Source organism: Dermacentor andersoni, chromosome 3 (genome assembly GCF_023375885.2).
Source record: "Dermacentor andersoni chromosome 3, qqDerAnde1_hic_scaffold, whole genome shotgun sequence".
NCBI classification, from domain to species: Eukaryota; Metazoa; Arthropoda; class Arachnida; order Ixodida; family Ixodidae; genus Dermacentor; species Dermacentor andersoni.
Genome location: NC_092816.1, coordinates 159,839,649 through 159,858,320, shown reverse-complemented (window position 1 = coordinate 159,858,320; position 18,672 = coordinate 159,839,649). Strand labels below are relative to the sequence as shown.

At 53.4% G+C, this 18,672-nt stretch overlaps 1 protein-coding gene across 1 annotated transcript in view; it reads right to left on the bottom strand.

The window, feature by feature from the left end:
- Positions 1-18,672, bottom strand: part of LOC126529171 (phosphate-regulating neutral endopeptidase PHEX-like) — an 80,673-nt gene that overhangs the window by 57,784 nt on the left and 4,217 nt on the right. Inside the window, exon 3 of the mRNA XM_072286945.1 lies at positions 17,884-18,213. Within this exon, the coding sequence (XP_072143046.1) occupies positions 17,884-18,213 (330 nt within the window). The remainder of the gene's footprint in view (positions 1-17,883; positions 18,214-18,672) is intronic.

Below are 18,672 nucleotides of genomic sequence, written 5' to 3'. Positions count from 1 at the left end.
GCACCTTTACGAGCACACTGCGCAAGGAAAGGGCAGAAGCCATGCTGGACACCCGAGTGCAGCTACCTAACGAGAACCTTGCCATATTCACGGAAGAAATGAACCGTCTGTTCCGCCACGCCGACCCGGATATGCCCGAGGAGAAGAAAGTCCGTCTTCTCATGCGGCGTGTGAAGGGAGAACCTTTCGGCGCAATGATACGAAGCCCACCGAAGACCGTAGAAGAGTTCCTTCGCGAGGCCACCAGCATCGAGAAGACACTCGGAATGCGGAACCGGCAATTCAACCGCCGCACGACCTCTACGAATTACGCAGGAATTCAATCACTGGCCATCGACGATCTGCGCGAGACTATCAGAGCGGTCGCACGGGAAGAGCTGCAAAGGTTGTACACCAGGTCGCAGCATCAAGTAACCTCAATCGCCAAAATCGTCAAAGATGAGCTTGAGCGATCGCTTGGAGTTCCTGAGCTGCAACCAGAATCGCCGCAGCCGCAGCCGGAAGCTATGACCTACGCCGCCGTCGCCCGCCGTCAAAGCCCCCCTCGACGACCCCGCCAGGGCCCTATGACGCCGCCATTCCGTCGTCCACCGCCGCCACCGCCAGCCCGCCCGCCCGTCGCCCAGCGCCGCTACGCGAGGAAGACGGACATTTGTCGAGCCAGCGACCATCGCCCGCTCTGCTATCACTGCGGAGAAGCCGGCCATGTGTACCGCCGATGCCCATACCGTGACTTGGGGCTGAGAGGGTTCACCGTCAACGCGCCGCGTCCTCAGCTTGGGGAGCGCCCACGTGACATCGCCGATTACCTAGCCCCCACTCAGTGCGACTCTCGACGACCGTCCCGTTCGCCGTCACCAGGCCGCTACCTGTCGCCGCAACGCCGTCCATACACTGGCCCAGCCCGAGGCCGGTCAGCGAGCCCATATCCGGAAAACTAAAAGCAGCAACCGATGGAGGTGCGGTTGCTGTTCGTCGAACTGACGAAGATCCTCCGCCACCGACGAAGACGCCGAAGCAACTACCTCGACGACATAACGACACGGCGCCGTCCCGACGAAGTGTGAAAGCAAAGAATACAACGACGAAAGACGACCTGACGACGTCCCATACCAGCCACAGGTCAACGCGACACAGCCGTGACCCGACGTCAAGACCTAACTGTAACGCAAGACAAAGAACCACCGACCTCGACGTGCTCCTCGACGGCCACGCAGTCCCCGCCTTAGTCGACACAGAGGCCGATTACTGCGTCATGAGGGGACACATCGCCGCCCAGTTGAAGAAGGTTAAGACTGCATGGGAAGGCCCTCAAATTCGGACCGTTGGAGGACATCTGATACGCCGATTGGAATCTGCACGGCAAGAATTACCGTTCATGACCGGACTTACCCTGCCACTTTCGTTATCCTCCAACAATGTTCACGCGACGTCATTCTCGGCATGGACTTCCTAAACCAACACGGCGCAGTCATAGACCTGAAGTCGAAGTCGATAACCCTGTCTGAAGATTAAGCGATACCACCGGAGAGCTCTCGTAGTCACCTTGCCTTAAGGGTGCTCGAACATCAAGTCAGCATCCCGCCTCGCTCCTGCATTGTCATTTCGGTTGGCACCAAAACACCTGCCGACGTAGAAGGCGTCATCGAGGGTGACCAACGTCTACTGCTCGACCATGACATTTGCGTCGCAAGAGGGATCGCTCGACTGTACGGAGGGCAAGTAGAAGTTATGCTAACCAACTTCAGCCAAGAGTTCAAGCACATCAACAAGGGCACGACAATCGCATATATCGAGGAAATTGTGGAAACCAGCAATGCCTTGCCCTCTCGGATTCAGCCGCATCTACCCCGATGACCATGGTTCCCGTACCAGACTACAATATTACTCCGTCTCCCCATGATTAAGCAAGAACAGCTCAGAAGTCTGCTCCAACGATACAAAGGCTGCTTCTCGACGTGGTCAAGGATTCGACAGACACCAGTCGCAAAGCATCGCATAATCACCGAGGAGTGCGCTCGACTACTCCGCCAGAGCCCTTACCGAGTTTCCACGCGAGAACGTTGTTAAGAACGGCCAGCTGCAGTGCAAGTTTACGAGCCATTTAGCCAGCGGTGGTAACCTCATCTTGGAACTCCGCCGCCAACCTCTAGCCTCGTCGCCGTTGCGAGTGAAGGCGTTTGACGAAGCAGGCTTTGTGCTGAAACCGCCACCGTTACGCTCTAGCCTCGTCGCCGTTGCGAGTGAAGGAGTTCGACGAAGCAGGCTTTGTGCGCAACACGACAGCGCGGACCTGATCTGCTACGGGTGGGGGAGTTGCCGCGGGAAAGCCGACGATGGCTCCTTCCCATGCGCTTTTCGAGACGCCAGACAATGGACCGCGGTGGAGGCCCCCGTGCGAGGTCCGCTCTGGAATTTAGAGGCGACGGCTGTTCTGCAAAGGTCATCGGCCCTCGAGGCGGCACTGAAACTTGCGCAACACGTGTATGTGAGCCCGCCTCCTCCAAAAGGGCGGGTCATCTACGGTGACGTCGAACGGTGACGTCGAACGATGACTGGACGAACGTTTCCGTCCGCTTGGAATCAAAGGGGGACCAAGTGCTTATAAGCAGCGATTGCCGGCTGCTAGTGTGTGCTCGTCGTCGTGCTCGTTGTGGTGCTAGAAATGTACTAGTGAGCTGCGTTCTCGTTGTCGTGCTCGAGATGTACTAGTGAGCTGTGTGATCGTAAGCTGTTAGCTGTATGCGTCGTCTTGCGTGCTCCATATGGGAGTCACGCTAGACTGTCGATGTATGGCTTGTCTAAGATGTAAATGATGTAAATAAATCCTGTTCACCGAGTTCCTCTCTACGACCGTCAACTCCTCCTAATGGTGGCAGCGGCGAGATCGTCCGACGACTCGTACATCTGGTTGACAGCGGTGGGATCGTCCGCCAAATCCGACAACTGAATGGCAGCGGTGAGATCGGCCTACGGCTCCTAGATCGGCCTACGGCTCCTAGATCGGCCTACGGCTCCTAGATCGGCCTACGGCTCCTAAATCGGCCTACGACTAGGAGACAGCAACGGCAGCTGACGGACGTTGGCACTTGGTGACCGACCGGTATCCTGATCAAGTTGGAGGAGACGTGAGATTGACCACCTCTTGCAACTGACTGGGTAAGGCGGAGAAGGACTGGTGATATGGTGCTGCTTCATTGGGTAAGCGTTTGGTTTTGGCTGTAAGATTTACCAGGCTTCAATTTCTCTGTGTTTTTGGATTTGATTCGCTGGGGATCTTTTACTTGTATATTGATTTGCATGGGTATCGCAGCATGTATTGTGTGACAGTAGAGCCAAAGCTTAAAGTAGGGACCATGGTCCTAATGTCTTTGACGAGAGCTGGCCTGTTGTGGTTGTGTGAGGAGATCGAGGTGGACGTAGAGGAGGACTTGACGGAAGAAGAAATTCGTAAGACAATTCTAGAAAGTAACAATGATTCGATATTCATAGAACAAATGAGTAAACGCATTCTAAACAAAAAACGGGAACAGGAATCAATTAGGCAAGAGCAGGAAAAAGCTAGGCAGGAACCGAAAAGAATTTCTCAGGAAGAAGGCCTTACAGAAGTAACGAGGCAGTACATTGATGCATTGAACGGAGAGATTCAAGGTTTATAGCAGGCAATCGAACTAAGTCAACAGCGGCTGGAGAAAGCTGTAGGCTGGACGCAGCGAAAGTGGAAGGAAGTAGCAGATTTTGCTCAAAAGCCGAGAGAAGTAGCAGCACCTGCGAGATTAGCAGCACGTTAATAAGTGAACTCGAAGTGTTAGCAGCTAACAATGCCTTAGTGGCAGCAGAGGCCGTTAAAGGCCAGAGTGAGAGCGACGAGGTGCTGTGCCAACAAAGGATTGTAGATACAGCTAGGCCAGCTGTGAACAAATTGACACAGTTACCGCGCGTGTGCATCGCTTGTAATGTTAGCGAGGCTGCTAGCGAAGTAAAGAGTACTGCTGACCCGATAGACACGAGCACCCATGTCGAGTCAGATCTGCGTGCCAAAGTGATGTGCGAGCTGGAGAATGCAGTTGAGAGTAGTTCTCGGGATGGCGAGCTCCGTAGCTCACGAGAGAACAACTGCATTGTTGAGGGATCGGTGCGGGTCTCCGCCAGTCTAGGTAGCCAAGAGAGGTATGATTTAGTTAAGGATCATTCAGACGGTGCGGGTAAGAGACCGATCCGGGCCGACGAGATGTGTAACGCCCAGCGCGAGGCGCGAGATGACGGCATGAGAGTTTGAGGAGAAAGCGCCGCACAAAGAAGAGCCGAAAAGATCGGAATGCGGTGGCTAATGTAGCGCAGCCAGAGACTGCGACAGTCGCAAAAAGGCCATGCGCGAGGAAAAGATAGATGCGGTAGTCGGTGACGATGTTGACGCATGAAAACGTTCGAGCCACCTGTCAAAGGGGGACCGAGAAGCATGTTCTGCACGGACGCGGACAAAGGGCACGGTGCTGTTAAATTCCTCGTCGTTCCGTCGTGGTTTTCTAAGCTCAGCGTGTAGTACAAAGAAGCGCAAGGTGGCAAGACGAGACCAGGTGGGGAGTAGCGACGCGGTCAATCGAGGTCATGATGAAAGCGGGGCGCCAGGACGCAAATTGGCATGAAACTGTAACGTCTTGGGGGAGCTGACAGTGAGTCAGCCCTTTTGTTGTTCCTCGGTAGCCAGAGTAGCTTTCGGACCGCGACCACCTCGGGTACGGCTCAAAGTATGAGTCAGACGTAAGCGTTGGGAACGGGAGGCCAAGAGAGCTTCCGTAGAAGAAAAAAATGCTGTTTTGTTTTATTTTTGAGCATGTGAAAAATATCGCGATTTAAGACTACAGTTTCTTTCAGTATGTAAGGTATGAGCTATGTGTATGTTTTGTTTGAGAAGCTCCGAGAGTTAAAAGACGCGTTTTAAGTAAACATGTAGTTTCGCGAGGTGTTCATTAATAAGTAGATAGGCTTTCTTTTTTGTGTGTAAGTAACCTGAGTGTCAAGGTTATTGTTGAGAGGCCTATGGTAACGCGCGTGTGTTTTAGTTAACCTTCTCTTTTTATGCGTGTTTTTTTATTTTCTAAGGTTAAGCGCGTAGATCTTCAGTTAGTGCATCATTTGCACTGAGAAGAGCTCTTAGGTCCATTAGCGCGTGTCCTGTGCGGACCGAAGGAAGCAGAAGGTTTATGACTGGGTTGCTCGTGTGTGTTGAGGGCAACCGTATTCTGACTTCTCTTGTGCGCGTGCGCAGAGCTAGTTATTAGAAGACACATTTGTTCGAAGGTTCCTCTGTGTTGCTTAAGTTACGCAAGCTTGGTTGATCGGTTAAGGAACGTGTCCCGTGTGGACTAAAAGAACAAATGTGAGTAAGCGTGATAAAACTTTGTGTATGACGAAAGTACGCGTTCTGAATAGAGACCACACAGCTAGCGCGTTTGTATTTACGTACCTGTGGAGTTGGCCAGACGGTTCAGTGGCAGCAGTACATGAGATAAGTACGCCACTGTGATAGGATAAGAACAGGCTGTTCGCGAAGTTAGGCTACTTAAGTTATGTTTGGGCATTGGTGTTTGAGAGCCTTCGGTTTAGTTCTACGTAAACCTTTGCTCTTATGCAGTGCGACGGTCAGGTTTGGTCAAACTCAGGGGCAACGTGAACGCTCGCTTTGGCGGCACGAAATTTTGGGGCAAAATTTGGGATTCCCAGTTGAGTGACTTGCATTGAAATTGTGATAGGAGGCCTGGTGGGCAAACAGCTAATTCCGGGCGTTTGCACGCTGAGTGGTATTATGTTGCCGGGTCGACTCTTCTGTGCCAGTTCTTGTGAGATGGTTGAAGGCATTCCAAGTGCGCAGGGGTTGCAGAGAGCAAAGCCATCGTCTTGCTCGCCAGCCATTCTCTTCCTGCCCAGCGGTTGCCAGCACTGGACAGTCGAGATTTTCCGGGCCATGGAGGCGCTGCTCAGAACGGCCAGCTGGAGTGGAAGTTTGCCAGCCATTTACGCCAGCGGTGGTAACCTCATCTTGGAAGGCCGCCGCCACCCTCTAGCCTCGTCGCCGTTGCGAGTGAAGGAGTTTGACGAAGCAGGCTTTGTGCGCAACACGACAACGCGGACCTGATCTGCTACGGGTGGGGGAGTTGTCGCGGGAAAGCCGACGAAGGCTCCTTCCCATGCGCTTTTCGATACGCCAGAGAATGGACCGCGGTGGAGGCCCCTATACGAGGTCCGCTTTGGAATTTAGAGGCAACGGCTGTTCTGCAAAGGTCATCGGCCCTCGAGGCGGCACTGAAACCTGTGCAACACGTGTATGTGAGCACGCCTCCTCCAAAAGGGCGGGTCATCTACGGTGACGTCGAACGATGACTGGAAGAACGTTTCCGTCCGCTTGGAATCAAAGGGGGACCAAGTGCTTATAAGCAGCGATTGCAGGCTGCTAGTGTGTGCTCGTCGTCGTGCTCGAGATGTACTAGTGAGCTGTGTGCGTCGTCTTGCGTGCTCCATATGGGAGTCACGCTAGACTGTCGATGTATGTCTTGTCTAAGATGTAAATAATGTAAATAAATCCTGTTCACCGAGTTCCTCTCTACGACCGTCAACTCCTCCTAATGGTGGCAGCGGCGAGATCGTCCGACGACTCCTACATCTGGTTGACAGCGGTGGGATCGTCCGACAAATCTGACAACATGAAGCTATTAGGCAACAAGTCGACGAAATGCTCCGCCACGACATCATCCAGCCGTTGAAAAGCCCGTGGGCATCTCATGTTGTACTGGTGAAGAAAAAGGACGGAACCCTACGTTTCTGCGTCGATTATCGTCGATTGAACAAGATCAAGAAGAAAGACGTATACCCTCTTCCACGGATAGACGACGCATTGGATCGGCTCTGCAACGCTAAATACTTCTCGTCGATGGACCCCGAGTCTGGCTACTGGCAAATAGAAGTCGACGAGAGAGATCGCGAAGAGACTGCCTTCATCACGCCAGACGGCCTCTACGAGTTCAAGGTCATGCCTTTCGGATTGTGCTCAGCCCCTGCAACGTTCCAGCGCGTCATGGACACGTTGTTAGCAGGATTGAAGTGGCAGACTTGTCTTATTTACTTGGATGACGTCGCCGTCTTCGCCGAAAATTTCGACGATCCCCTTAGGCGGCTTGCGACAGTACTAGAGGCCATAAAATCATCAGGGCTCACTCTGAAGCCAGAAAAGTGCCGCTTCGCTTACGATGAGCTTCTGTTCCTAGGCCACGTCATCAGCAAATCCGGAGTACGCCCCAACCCGCAGAAAACAGCTGGCATTGCAAAGTTCCCGCAGCCCATCGAGAAAAAGGCAGTGCGTAGATTCCTTGGCATGTGTGCCTACTACAGGCGCTTTGTTAAGGACTTTTCACACATCGCTGAGCCGCTAACGCATCTAAACAAATCTGATGTCGTGTTCAAATGGCAAACGTCGCAGGCCGACGCATTTCAAGAAATAAACTACGCATGCAGTCAATGCCGATACTTGCACATTTCTACGAAGACGCCGATACCGAAATCCACACTGACGCCAGTAGCCTAGGCCTCGGTGCCGTCCTAGTCCAGAAGAAAGACGGACATGAACGGGTGATATCTTATGCTAGCCAGTCGCTGTCAAAAGCGGAAGGCAATTATTCTACGACTGAAAAGGAATGCTTCGCCATCATTTGGGCTACAGCAAAATTCCGCCCTTACCTATATGGCAGGCCATTCAAAGTCGTCAGCGACCATCACGTGTTGTGTCGGCTAGCTAACTTAAAGGACCCTTCGGGACGTCTGGCGAGGTGGAGCCTCAGACTGCAAGAATATGACGTCACGGTAGTCTACAAGTCCGGACGAAAACACTGACGCCGACTGCCTATCACGCGCCCCCATCGATCCCCCGCCGGAAGACTACGAGGATGACGACGCCTTCCTCGGAATAATAAGCGCGGAAGACTTCACTAAAAAGCAACGAGGAGACCCGTAGCCGGAGTACCTAGGGCTTTTAAGCGCGGATTGTCTTCGTTCACTTTACAAAACAACCTGCTCGTAAAGAAGAACTTCTCACCAGTCCGCGCCAGCTACCTTCTTGTTGTTCCGTCAGCGCTGCGTCCAGAAATACTGTACGCCCTACATGACGATGCAACCGCTGGGCACCTCGGATTCTCCCGAACGCTGTCGAGGATACAGGAAAGGTATTATTGGATGTTTCTGACCGCCGACGTCGCCCGTTACGTCAAGACATGCTGAGATTGTCAGCGACGCAAGCCACCATCGACAAGGCCAGCAGGATTACTACAGCCAATCAAGCCTCCTTGTCGACCTTTTCAGCAGATCGGGATGGACTTGTTGGGACCGTTTGCGACGTCAATATCCGGAAATAAGTGGATCGTCGTGGCGACGGACTATGTCACCCGCTTCGCTGAAACTAAAGCTCTACTGAAAGGCAGCGCAGCCGAAGTGGCGAAATTTTTTGTCGAGAACAATCTGCTGCGACATGGTGCCCCAGAAATCCTCATCGACGAAAAAGCAACAGCGTTTACAGCAGAGCTCACTGTTGTGTCGGCAGCGGCAGGCAAGCGGGGGGCCCCGGCGGGCGAACGCGCGGCTAGCGCCGGCGCAGTGAAGGAGACACGGAGCTAACTGCTCCCGATGAAAACCGGAACGAAGACCCGACCGACCCGCGGCCGTTTATTACTTATAAAGGCTTCACATGCTAGATGACACCTCCCGATTGGTACAAGCTCGTCACATGACAGAAGGGGGGTGCGCCATCTAGCTAAACAACTACAAAACATACATGTACGATGACACAGAGATCTGACAGGGGGCGACACTATACTACATCATCCCCCCCTGGAAACAAAGCAAGCCTACAGTGAAACGCGCACACAAGACGCGCACTTAAGTCCAAAGGCAATTTCAGTTCGTTCCCCCCCACGTTCACACACGCGCACCAGTCGCACACAAAGCACGCACTTAAGTCCACAACAAATTCAATCCATCCCCGCCCAAGTTCACATACACGTGCACCAGTCTTGGGCACCAAAACACAGGCAGTCACTAAGTCTGACAAAGAACACGGCACAAAACTCACTGCACCGCAACAAGGAGCACATTTGATACCTGTGTTAATGAAACATGTCGACTGTCTCAACGAGGCCCCTAGCCGTGGCATTTCGAAGACGTAAATACGCTCTACACTACAAAAACAAAATCATCGAGCCACGGAGGCCGTTTTCTGTCACGATAAGGACGCGTGCATACCTCAGAAGAACTTTGGGGGTTGCGACGCGTATCGGTCGACTTTAAAGACCCAGTCGTCCCACTATTATTTCCCTCCCCCTGGTTGGAAAAGTGAATGTGGTTATCGCTCAAAGCTGGAGAGGGTTGCCCAGGAAGCTCCTCTCGAAGTCCCAACAAGTCCTGGGAGGCTACCGATTCCCCCACGGAAACAGAGACGACTGCTGACTGTGCAGACTCTGAAGTGATACAGTCAGACGCACAACTTAACTGAAGCTTATGACTATGAGAAGACGCTGTCACTACAGACAAGTCATCGGAATGACTATCCAAGTTTGAATATGAGTACAAAAAGTTTCTATCACTTGTACACAATGTACTACCTGCTGGATCCTTCATCACTACGGTTAACTTAGACACATGCCACGTCTTCCCATCACTGAGTAGAAAAGTAGATGGTCCTATCTGGGCCTTGACTTTACGAGGTTTACTGTACTTAAAGAATCCTTTCCTGTTAAATCTTATTCTGACGGTGTCTCCCACCTTGATACGAGTTGCCTGAGCACCTCTACGTTTGTATACGTACTGTTTAGTCTGCCACTGTTTCTGCAAGACCCTTTCTTGAACTTGAGACGCAAGACTGTCCTGTTCCCGTAGATCTACACAGAGCTGCATGGTTCCATCCTTCTTGCGCACCACCACGAGTGGAGACACCCACTCGGAAGCCTCGACGCGCTCGATGACGTCGCAGTCCTCGAGACGTCGCAATTCATTTGTGACCTGGTCACGGAGAGCCAGGGGTAGTCGGCGCAACTTTGAAGATACTGGTTTCGCATTTTGCTGCCGATGAATTCGGTGCACAAAGTTGTTGACGAGACCCAACTCGTCACTGGAAAGGTGATGAAAACCCGGAGGCACACCTGTGGGGCTCTGTACTGAAGGAAGCGATGGTAGACGACATGTCAACGACGTACCGTCGATCTGTATGCCCAAGCGTTGGATGGCGTCTAAACCCAGCAGTGATGTTCCTGTAGTCGTTACGTGGAACGTGACGGAGCATGACCTTTGGAAAAACTGGACAGTGGCTTGAAACAGGCCTTGAATGTCGATGCGTTGCTTGGAGAAATTTTTCAAGTCCACTGTTGTTTGTGACAGTCTGTGCTGTCGACCAAAGTGCTTTCCAAAATCTTCGGCCGTCATCAATGAGGCAGACGCTCCCGTATCCACCGGCAGTCGCATGGAGACGCCATTCACTACGACCGGAACTTCCAAATCTTTTTTAGTGTCGAAAGCGGTTACAGTCATGACAGACGCGGACGGCTGCCCTGCGGAAGTTGAAGACAGCGTCTCTGCGGAAGAGACGTGTTGAACAGTACGGGTTTTTCGGCATACTGATGCAAAATGGCCCAACGTGTGGCAGGCGTTGCACCGCCGGTTCCTTGCTGAACAATTCCGGTACGTTGCAATATGTTTCGTGCTGCCACAGCGATCGCATGCACCACGGTTCCCGGAGGAGCCATGTGCGAAATGTCGGCCCTCTCGGCGGCTTCTCGGAAGAAGTCGGTCGTCTCGGCGGCTTCTCGGAAGAAGTCGGCCATCTTCATGGCCTCCCGGACTACGTCGGCCATCTTGGCGGCTCCCTGGAAGAAGTCTGCCATCTTGGCCCGTCGACGGAACGCCAAGTTGAGATGCCTCGATTCTTCGTACATTTTCGGAGCCGAACGCGCGGTTCGCTCGATGCAAGGCTTCTAACGAGCGTCTAATTTCTTCTGCCTTGTCCAGGGACAGGGTTTCGCCATGAGCCAGCAACTTTTCGCGAACGCAGACGTTCGCTACCCCATGTACAATTTGGTCTCGGACGCGCTCGTTGTAGGCTGTGCCGAAGTTGCACTGTACCGCCTTCTCCTTCAATGCGGTCACGAATTCCAAGAATCCTTCTCCCTCGAACTGCTTTCGACTGGTGAATTCGTGCCGTTCCGCCAGGACATTTGTTGACGCGGCGAACAGCCGGTCAAGTCGCTGCAAGAGTCTCGGAAACTCTGACGCTGGCGGGACCGCATCACTTGACGTTGACGCTGCGCCGGTCGACTGCCTTGCTGCTTCGCTTGAAGCTGACGCTGCGCTGGTTAACTGCCTTGCTGCTTCCTGCTCCTCGTCTGCAAAGTACTTCCGTTGTCCCTCACGCCCGAGAGCGCTGAAGAGCGCGGACGCTCGTCGTGCGTCTGTCCAGTCGCCACCCCCGGCCGCTTCGAGGTGGGCCTGAAAAATTTTTTTCCATCGATGCCATGGAATTAACGGTGGCCCGGGCAATTCCAGAAAAACGGGAAGGTTCGCCGTGAAAGACGCCATGCCCGGTAGCGTGCAGGAGACAGTGCAGAAAACAAGCCGGAGCTCGCCGCAGGAATGGGCAAGGAAGAACAAAGGGGGCGAGAAGGCCTAGGCTCGGAAGCCTCGCGACGCCGAGTGCGTCGGCGGCGTTTGCCTGCCGTGCGGACACGGGAAGGGTCGCTTCACTTACGAAGCTCGTTGGTTTCCCGGGGCTTCGGTCGGAACCGCTGCGGGAATCCCATCCTCGTCGCCAAAAGATGTGTCGGCAGCGGCAGGCAAGCGGGGGGCCCCGGCGGGCGAACGCGCGGCTAGCGCCGGCGCAGTGAAGGCGACACGGAGCTAACTGCTCCCGATGAAAACCGGAACGAAGACCCGACCGACCCGCGGCCGTTTATTACTTATAAAGGCTTCACATGCTAGATGACACCTCCCGATTGGTACAAGCTCGTCACATGACAGAAGGGGGTGCGCCATCTAGCTAAACAACTACAAAACATACATGTACGATGACACAGAGATCTGACAGGGGGCGACACTATACTACACTCACCCAAGCCATTCTGCAGTACAGCCATACAAGCCACAGGAGGACAACTGCCTACCACCCGCAGACGAATGGTCTCACGGAGCGCCTGAACAAGACACTCGCCGATATGCTAGCAATCTACGTCGACGTCGAGCACAAAACGTGGGACGCGGTCCTGCGTACGTAACCTTTGCTTACAACACGGCGGTGCAAGAAACAACACAGATCACGCCGTTTAAGCTGGTTTACGGCAGGAAACCGACGACGACGCTCGACGCCATGCTGCCGCACGTCACTGAGGAGAATCTTGACGTCGCGACCTTTCTCCATCGCGCCGAAGAAGCTCGACACTCGCCCGCCTACGGATCAAGAGCCAGCAGCGTACCGACAGCCGACACAACCTCCGACGACGCTTCGTCGAGTACCTGCCCGGTGACCGTGTTTGGGTTTGGACCCCTATACGCCGACGAGGACTGAGCGAGAAGCTTTTCCGTCGCTATTTCGGACCGTACAAGATCATCCGAAGTATAGGCGCACTGGACTATGAGGTCGTACCAGACGGCATTTCGGTATCACAGCGGCGCCGCTCACGACCTGAAATAGGCCACGTTGTGCGACTCAAGCCGTACTACCAGCGTTAATGAACTTTGGGACTTCGCGTAACCGACCTTTGGACTTTGTTTCTTTTCGTTGTTTTGATACTTTTCTTTAATAAGTGTCCTTTTGTATTTCACTCTCTTATATTTGTAGCACCGGGACGATGTTTTTTAAGAGGAGGGTAATGACACGTGTACTTCTTTATTTTTATCGGGCGACCACTTCTCGCCGCCTAACAAATGTTATCGCACAGCACAGGACGCGCCTGCATGTAAAAGAAGTTTCTGGAATGTTATCGATGGTTCCGTCCACTGTCTTTCACCCCAACTTGTGTTATCTGATTGCATGTCTGCGCGAAGCGAATAATGTGGAACTTTGTGGTGTGGGGGTTCCACTCTGCGTGCGGCTAGGGCTGAAGGCGAGCTCCGGATCTAGCCCCACGCAGTCGCTTTGTGTTACTCCCCAACCCTAAGCGCGGGAATAGCGGCTACGTCGGGTTCGAACGAATAAGGCAACCAGCGGCGTCAACTGTAAGAACGTTTATTGCTACCGGCAATAAAGAACACTGGCAGAGGGGCGTCCTCTCTGTAAAAGTAATAAATAGGCTGGCCTCGTTGTCCGGGATAGTCAGGCAACGTGGTCACTCACGGGTAGCGGCAGGTTATGGGTCCGGCCTCAGAGAGAGCGTCTCCCCCGGTCGCGCTGTTTTGTACCTTTTTACCCGGGCGAGGGGAATGTCCTCCTCGCCCGTCAGCTACCTGCCCGCGAGTCGGGGAGGAAGGGCGCGTGCGCGTCGCGAGAGCGAGGGAGAATCGGGAGAGGGCATAGTGCGCCTCTCCCCCGTCTATGCCGGCTCTCGACGCGACGGCGCGGGGGAAGATGGGCGCGTGTGCTCCCCACATCCTCCTCCCCTTAAGAAGCCCCCCGTAAGTTGATGCTGGCACCTAGGTACGCCCGAAGGGTTCGGGCGCCCGTTTGCTAAAGTTCCCGCCAAAGTTGACGATCAAGGCAGCGTTGCACACGCCAGCTTTGAGCGTCGGGCTTGCGAGGCGGATCGTAGTCCCGGCTCGAAGGCGACTCTCCGTGCCGCGCCCCAGGTGTCGACTGCACAAGCCGGGCGGTCGCTTGCTGGGCGCCGGGTAGTGGTTCATGCGGCTGCAAGGCCAGCGTAACGCTGCCAGTGCGTCAGTTGTACCCGCGAGTACTGCAGGCAGTTCGCACGGCCGTGTCTTGTTTCCTGCTTCAGAAAATTGGATTAGTCCACTGCACGGAACGAAATTGTGATAAGCAGCATGACTGGCGGGATCCGGGAACACCGTCAATGCCCGTTACAAATGGAATGGTCGTCCGCATTGGTAGCAGCGGCCGCTGAAGCCTCGGTGGCCTGGGCGGCCGTCGCTCCACTCCGGCTCGCCGTAGCTTCCTTCAACTGCGTTCGGCGTGTGCCGCTCCTCTAGTCTCGCATCGGCCTCTTGTTCCTGTCGCGGCGCGCTGAGTGCGGCATTAGTCGGTGCTGTTCTCAGCGCGTAGTCGTACGGGTCCAAAGCGCGGTCTGATAACTCCCAACTACGCTGGACCTGCTACTCCGCGAACGATGCCGACGCGTCGACTCTAGACAAGTGCGAAGTGATCGCGCCGCCGTTCCACGCGCAGCGAGGCTCGAGTGACAGCGCCGCGGGTGGAGGCGGACGCTCGCGTCGCGGGTATGCTCGCGCCGCGAGGATGTCCCCCTGGATGCGCTTCGCCTCGGCGGCGAGTTAGTCTAGGTCTGTAAACCTACATCCTCTGAAGTAGGCCGCGAAAGTGGGGTGTGCCTGCCGTGTGACACGCTCAACTTTCTCTGCATCGGTGGCGTGAGGGTTCGCGAGACGATAAAGTTCGTCCATCGCTCGAACATATTCCAGCAGGGACTCGTCCGGATGCTGGGTACGAAGCTCCAACTCTCTCCTCAAACGCCACTCGTAATTGGGCGGAAGAAATTCCTCGCAGAAGTTCGCGCGGAACTCTTCTACCGTGCGGCATCGGTGTCCGGTCAGTCGGAACCATCGAGCCGCCTGGTCAGTCAGTGAAACCGGGATCACGCGCGCGACTAGTTCGGCGTCTGAAAGCCCGGTTGCCTGCTGGTAATACAGCAGACGCTCGAGGTACTCACTTGCACTCGTGCGATCGTGGTACCCACTGTAGGTAGGCATGTCTACCTTAATCCGTGGTCGCTCGCTCTGCGACGAGGCCTGCATTGTGCCTTGCAGGGCGCCGGCTAAGCTATGTATGATTTTCAACGCGTTTTGCAGCATTGCCTCGCTCGACGGCTAACTCGCGCACAAAGGGCCGGATGCCTCCGCCGCCCGGGTCGAGTTATTTAGTGGCATGTGTGCCTCTGTGTACGCGTCGCGAAGCGGCGAGGGCTCGACGTGGTACGCCTCGTATCAAGGTTAACCTCTGTCCACTTGGCATTTGTGCCAGCCTGACTGTTCCGCGTGAGACACTCAAAACCAAAGCTGCCGGTTTGTTCAGCAGCTGCCGCCGCGTTAGCAATAGGCTGCTGACTTTGCGTCGCTACATTTGACATGAACAAATCTGAGAGGTCAGCCAAGCCAGCCGCCATTGTTTGCTGAAACGTGGGTAGCCCTAGCGCCAACACACACCCGAAGACTAGCCGTGTTGCCGAATTCGATCCACGTTGGTAGCGCCAAATGTGGGGGTTCCACTCTGCTTGCGGCTAGGGCTGAAGGCGAGCTCCGGATCTAGCCCCACGCAGTCGCTTTGTGTTACTCCCCAACCCGCAGCGCGGGAATCGCGGCTACGTCGGGTTCGAACGAATAAGGCAACCAGCGGCGTCAACTGTAAGAACGTTTATTGCTACCGGCAATAAAGAACACTGGCAGAGGGGCGTCCTCTCGTTAATAGTAATAAATAGGCTGGCCTCGTTGCCCGGGATAGTCAGGCAACGTGGTCACTCACGGGTAGTGGCAGGTACTCCAGTCCGGCAGGTTATGGGTCCGGCCTCAGAGAGAGAGCGTCTCCGCCGGTCGCGCTGTTTTGTACCTTTTTACCTGGGAGAGGGGAATGTCCTCCTCGCCCGTCACCTACCTGCCCGCGAGTCGGGGAGGAAGGGCGCGTACGCGTCGCGAGAGCGAGGGAGAATCGGGAGAGGGCATAGTGCGCCTCTCCCCTGTCTGTGCCGGCTCTCGACGCGACGGCGCGGGGGAAGATGGGCGCGGGTGCTCCCCACAGTGGAAGGCACGCGGGTCCCAGCGATTGCTCTGGAACATTCGACGACAGATGTATAAAAGCCGACGCGCTTGACCCGCTCATCAGATTTTCGACGACCGCCGATCGTGTTCGCAGCTGCCATCCTTCTTTGAGTGTAGCCTGCTTTTGAGGGCGCGAGTTCGCCCAATAAAACGCTCGTTTCGTTAATCACAGTTTTGCTGCCTTCTCAAACGTCACTACCACGTGACAATAATAACTTTTGACCTAAATCACACGATGAGGCGGTCCATTACTCCTACGAGAAATCAAAAAGATTAATTGAATTACCCTAATTATTGTGTTGATTAATTTCTTTACGGCTCAAATTTAAATCTACGAATTTTAGCTAGTGAGTGTATAAAGGGTGTGCCACGTAACTTGAGCTAAAAATTTAAAAATGAAAGGCGCGTCGGAAGCAGGTGTAACCGAAAGCACACTATTCGTAATAGACCATAGTAACTCAGAGAATCTTTTGTTTTCCCCATAACTCACAAATTGATGAGGTTTAATTAGCCAACTTCTTAATTATTCGCCGAGGACCCCAAGTATGATAGGCACATTTGTAGAGCGCCTTCAGAAACCGTCGATCGAGTTGTGTCCTTTACGATACATCTCATGTAGTCCTTTTTTACGGGTTGCAAAGAAAGCCCGCGAAATATTATAAAAAAGCACGTGACGGAGCGTTTGCTCAGTAGTATTGTGCTGCTCTCGAGCCTGCTATCAGTGAAGAAGGTCAGCTGCATCGTGACTGACGACGAGGAAGCAGCAGGGCGTTCCTTTCTCTCATCGGCAGCGCTCGGGCAGCAGCATGTATTTTCGCCTTCATCCGCCGGGAGCCGACCTTGTTAACGGAACGCACGCTCGAGAGCAGCATGATACCACTGCGGAAGCGCTCCATCACGTAGCTTTTTTCATATTTCGCGGGCTTTGCATTGCGGGTGAAAGGACTACGGGAGACGTATCGTAAAGGAAATAGCTCGATCGGTAGTTTCTGAAGGTGCTCTATAAATTTAGGTATCATAGTTGGGTCCTCCGTCAATAATTAAAAAGTTGGCTGATCAAACTTAATTGGCTAGGGAGTTATGGGGGAAACAAGAAACTGTCGGAATTACTATAGGCTATTGCGAATAGTATGCGTTCGGCTTAGTTCGGTTCCGACGTGCCTTTCATTTTTCAATTCTTGGCTCAAGTTATGTGGGGCACCCTGTATATGCAAGGCATGCTGACATAAAAGGAATGCTGAGGGTGGCACAAGTTCCGACATATGCACCGTCAAACTTGCGGTAAGAATTCACTGTTGCTGCTCCCTACTTTAAGGCAATGCTGTTTTATGCACTGAAGCACAGAAGTAACTGGAACGCCAATGCATTTCGTTGGACACCTTGAAAATTAATGTGTAGAAACTGGCTAAGTCCTGAGAATTCGTTAAAGTGCACATGCCTTGCGAATTCGGCGGCTACGATATGTTCCGATAACTATAATTAAAAGGTAATTATGCGCTGAGTCACGTACCTCAGGACCTTTATTATTGTTTTGCATCCATCCATATCGTAATTATGTTAATTGTTCAATCGGGTGTATTGATTTCTCGTAGAAGTAATTAAAGTCTCACTGAGTAGTTCAGATTAAGGGTTACAGCTGTGCTGTTTTCCTATGTGAAATTGAAAGAATGGAGTGCTTTTTAAAAAAAAATCCCTGTATATATACGCGCCCATTAAAGCACCCCAGGAGCCCAAGATCGATCCGAAGCGCTCCAGAATGGCGTCTGTCGTAGTCCTAGTGCTGCCATGGGGCTTTTAACCCAACCAATGAATCAACCCATCACTCCTTACATATGCAAGGTCTTCTTTAGGCCTAACGCGAATAAAGAAAAAGGAATACCAGAATACCTATTTCCGCATCAATAACGGAAAGCTTACCTGGACAAAAAGAAGTGGCCGAATGTGCCGTTCGGGCGCCACCGCAGTCCCTGTCGGTCTACGGACGCGACCAGATTGAGTGCCATGGAAAAGCCCAGACCCCCGTAGAACATGGCCTCGGTCCCGCCAGGGTAGTACAAGGGCGGACTGATGGCGCCCACGGCCACCTTTACGTCGCCGCTTGAGGCGTCATAGAGCATGTACGGCAGTGCGTAGTTGACCGCGAAGCTGAAGACGTCGATGTCAGCGTGCGGGTCATGCATCTTAGCAGCGCAGCGGCTCGTCTTCACCCAGTACTCGGCAAACGAAGGTTCAGTGCTGGGAAAATCGCTGTACAGTCGAGCGCGATTTGAAGGTTATCGCGCGAGCGTCAACCAGCCTGCCACTCCAGGCACCTGGCGGCCGCTTTTGGGACAGAAAAAATCATGATTTCGCAGTCTTCTCTCCCTCGTTCGCTGTTCCATACAGCAACCATCACCCCCGCGACAAACTCACCGCCCTTTCTCTCTATTCTAAGCTTTCCATTTGTTGCGATAAAGTGTGGACTTGGTTACCTCGTATCTTCGCGGACGATAACAAAAGTGGTGGGAAAGATCTGCTAAAGGCAGTGCTTGGCACTTCTTGATTTTAACGACTTTGAAGTTGGAAAAATATATCAACGCAGCATCGCCGCGTCATATCGCCTTTGTTCACCAATAAATTTCCGCAAAACATTTTTTCATAAGGGTATATAACGGCTGCAATGATCGATGCGATCCCAGACCACATGTCGCAAGAAAAATGCCACGA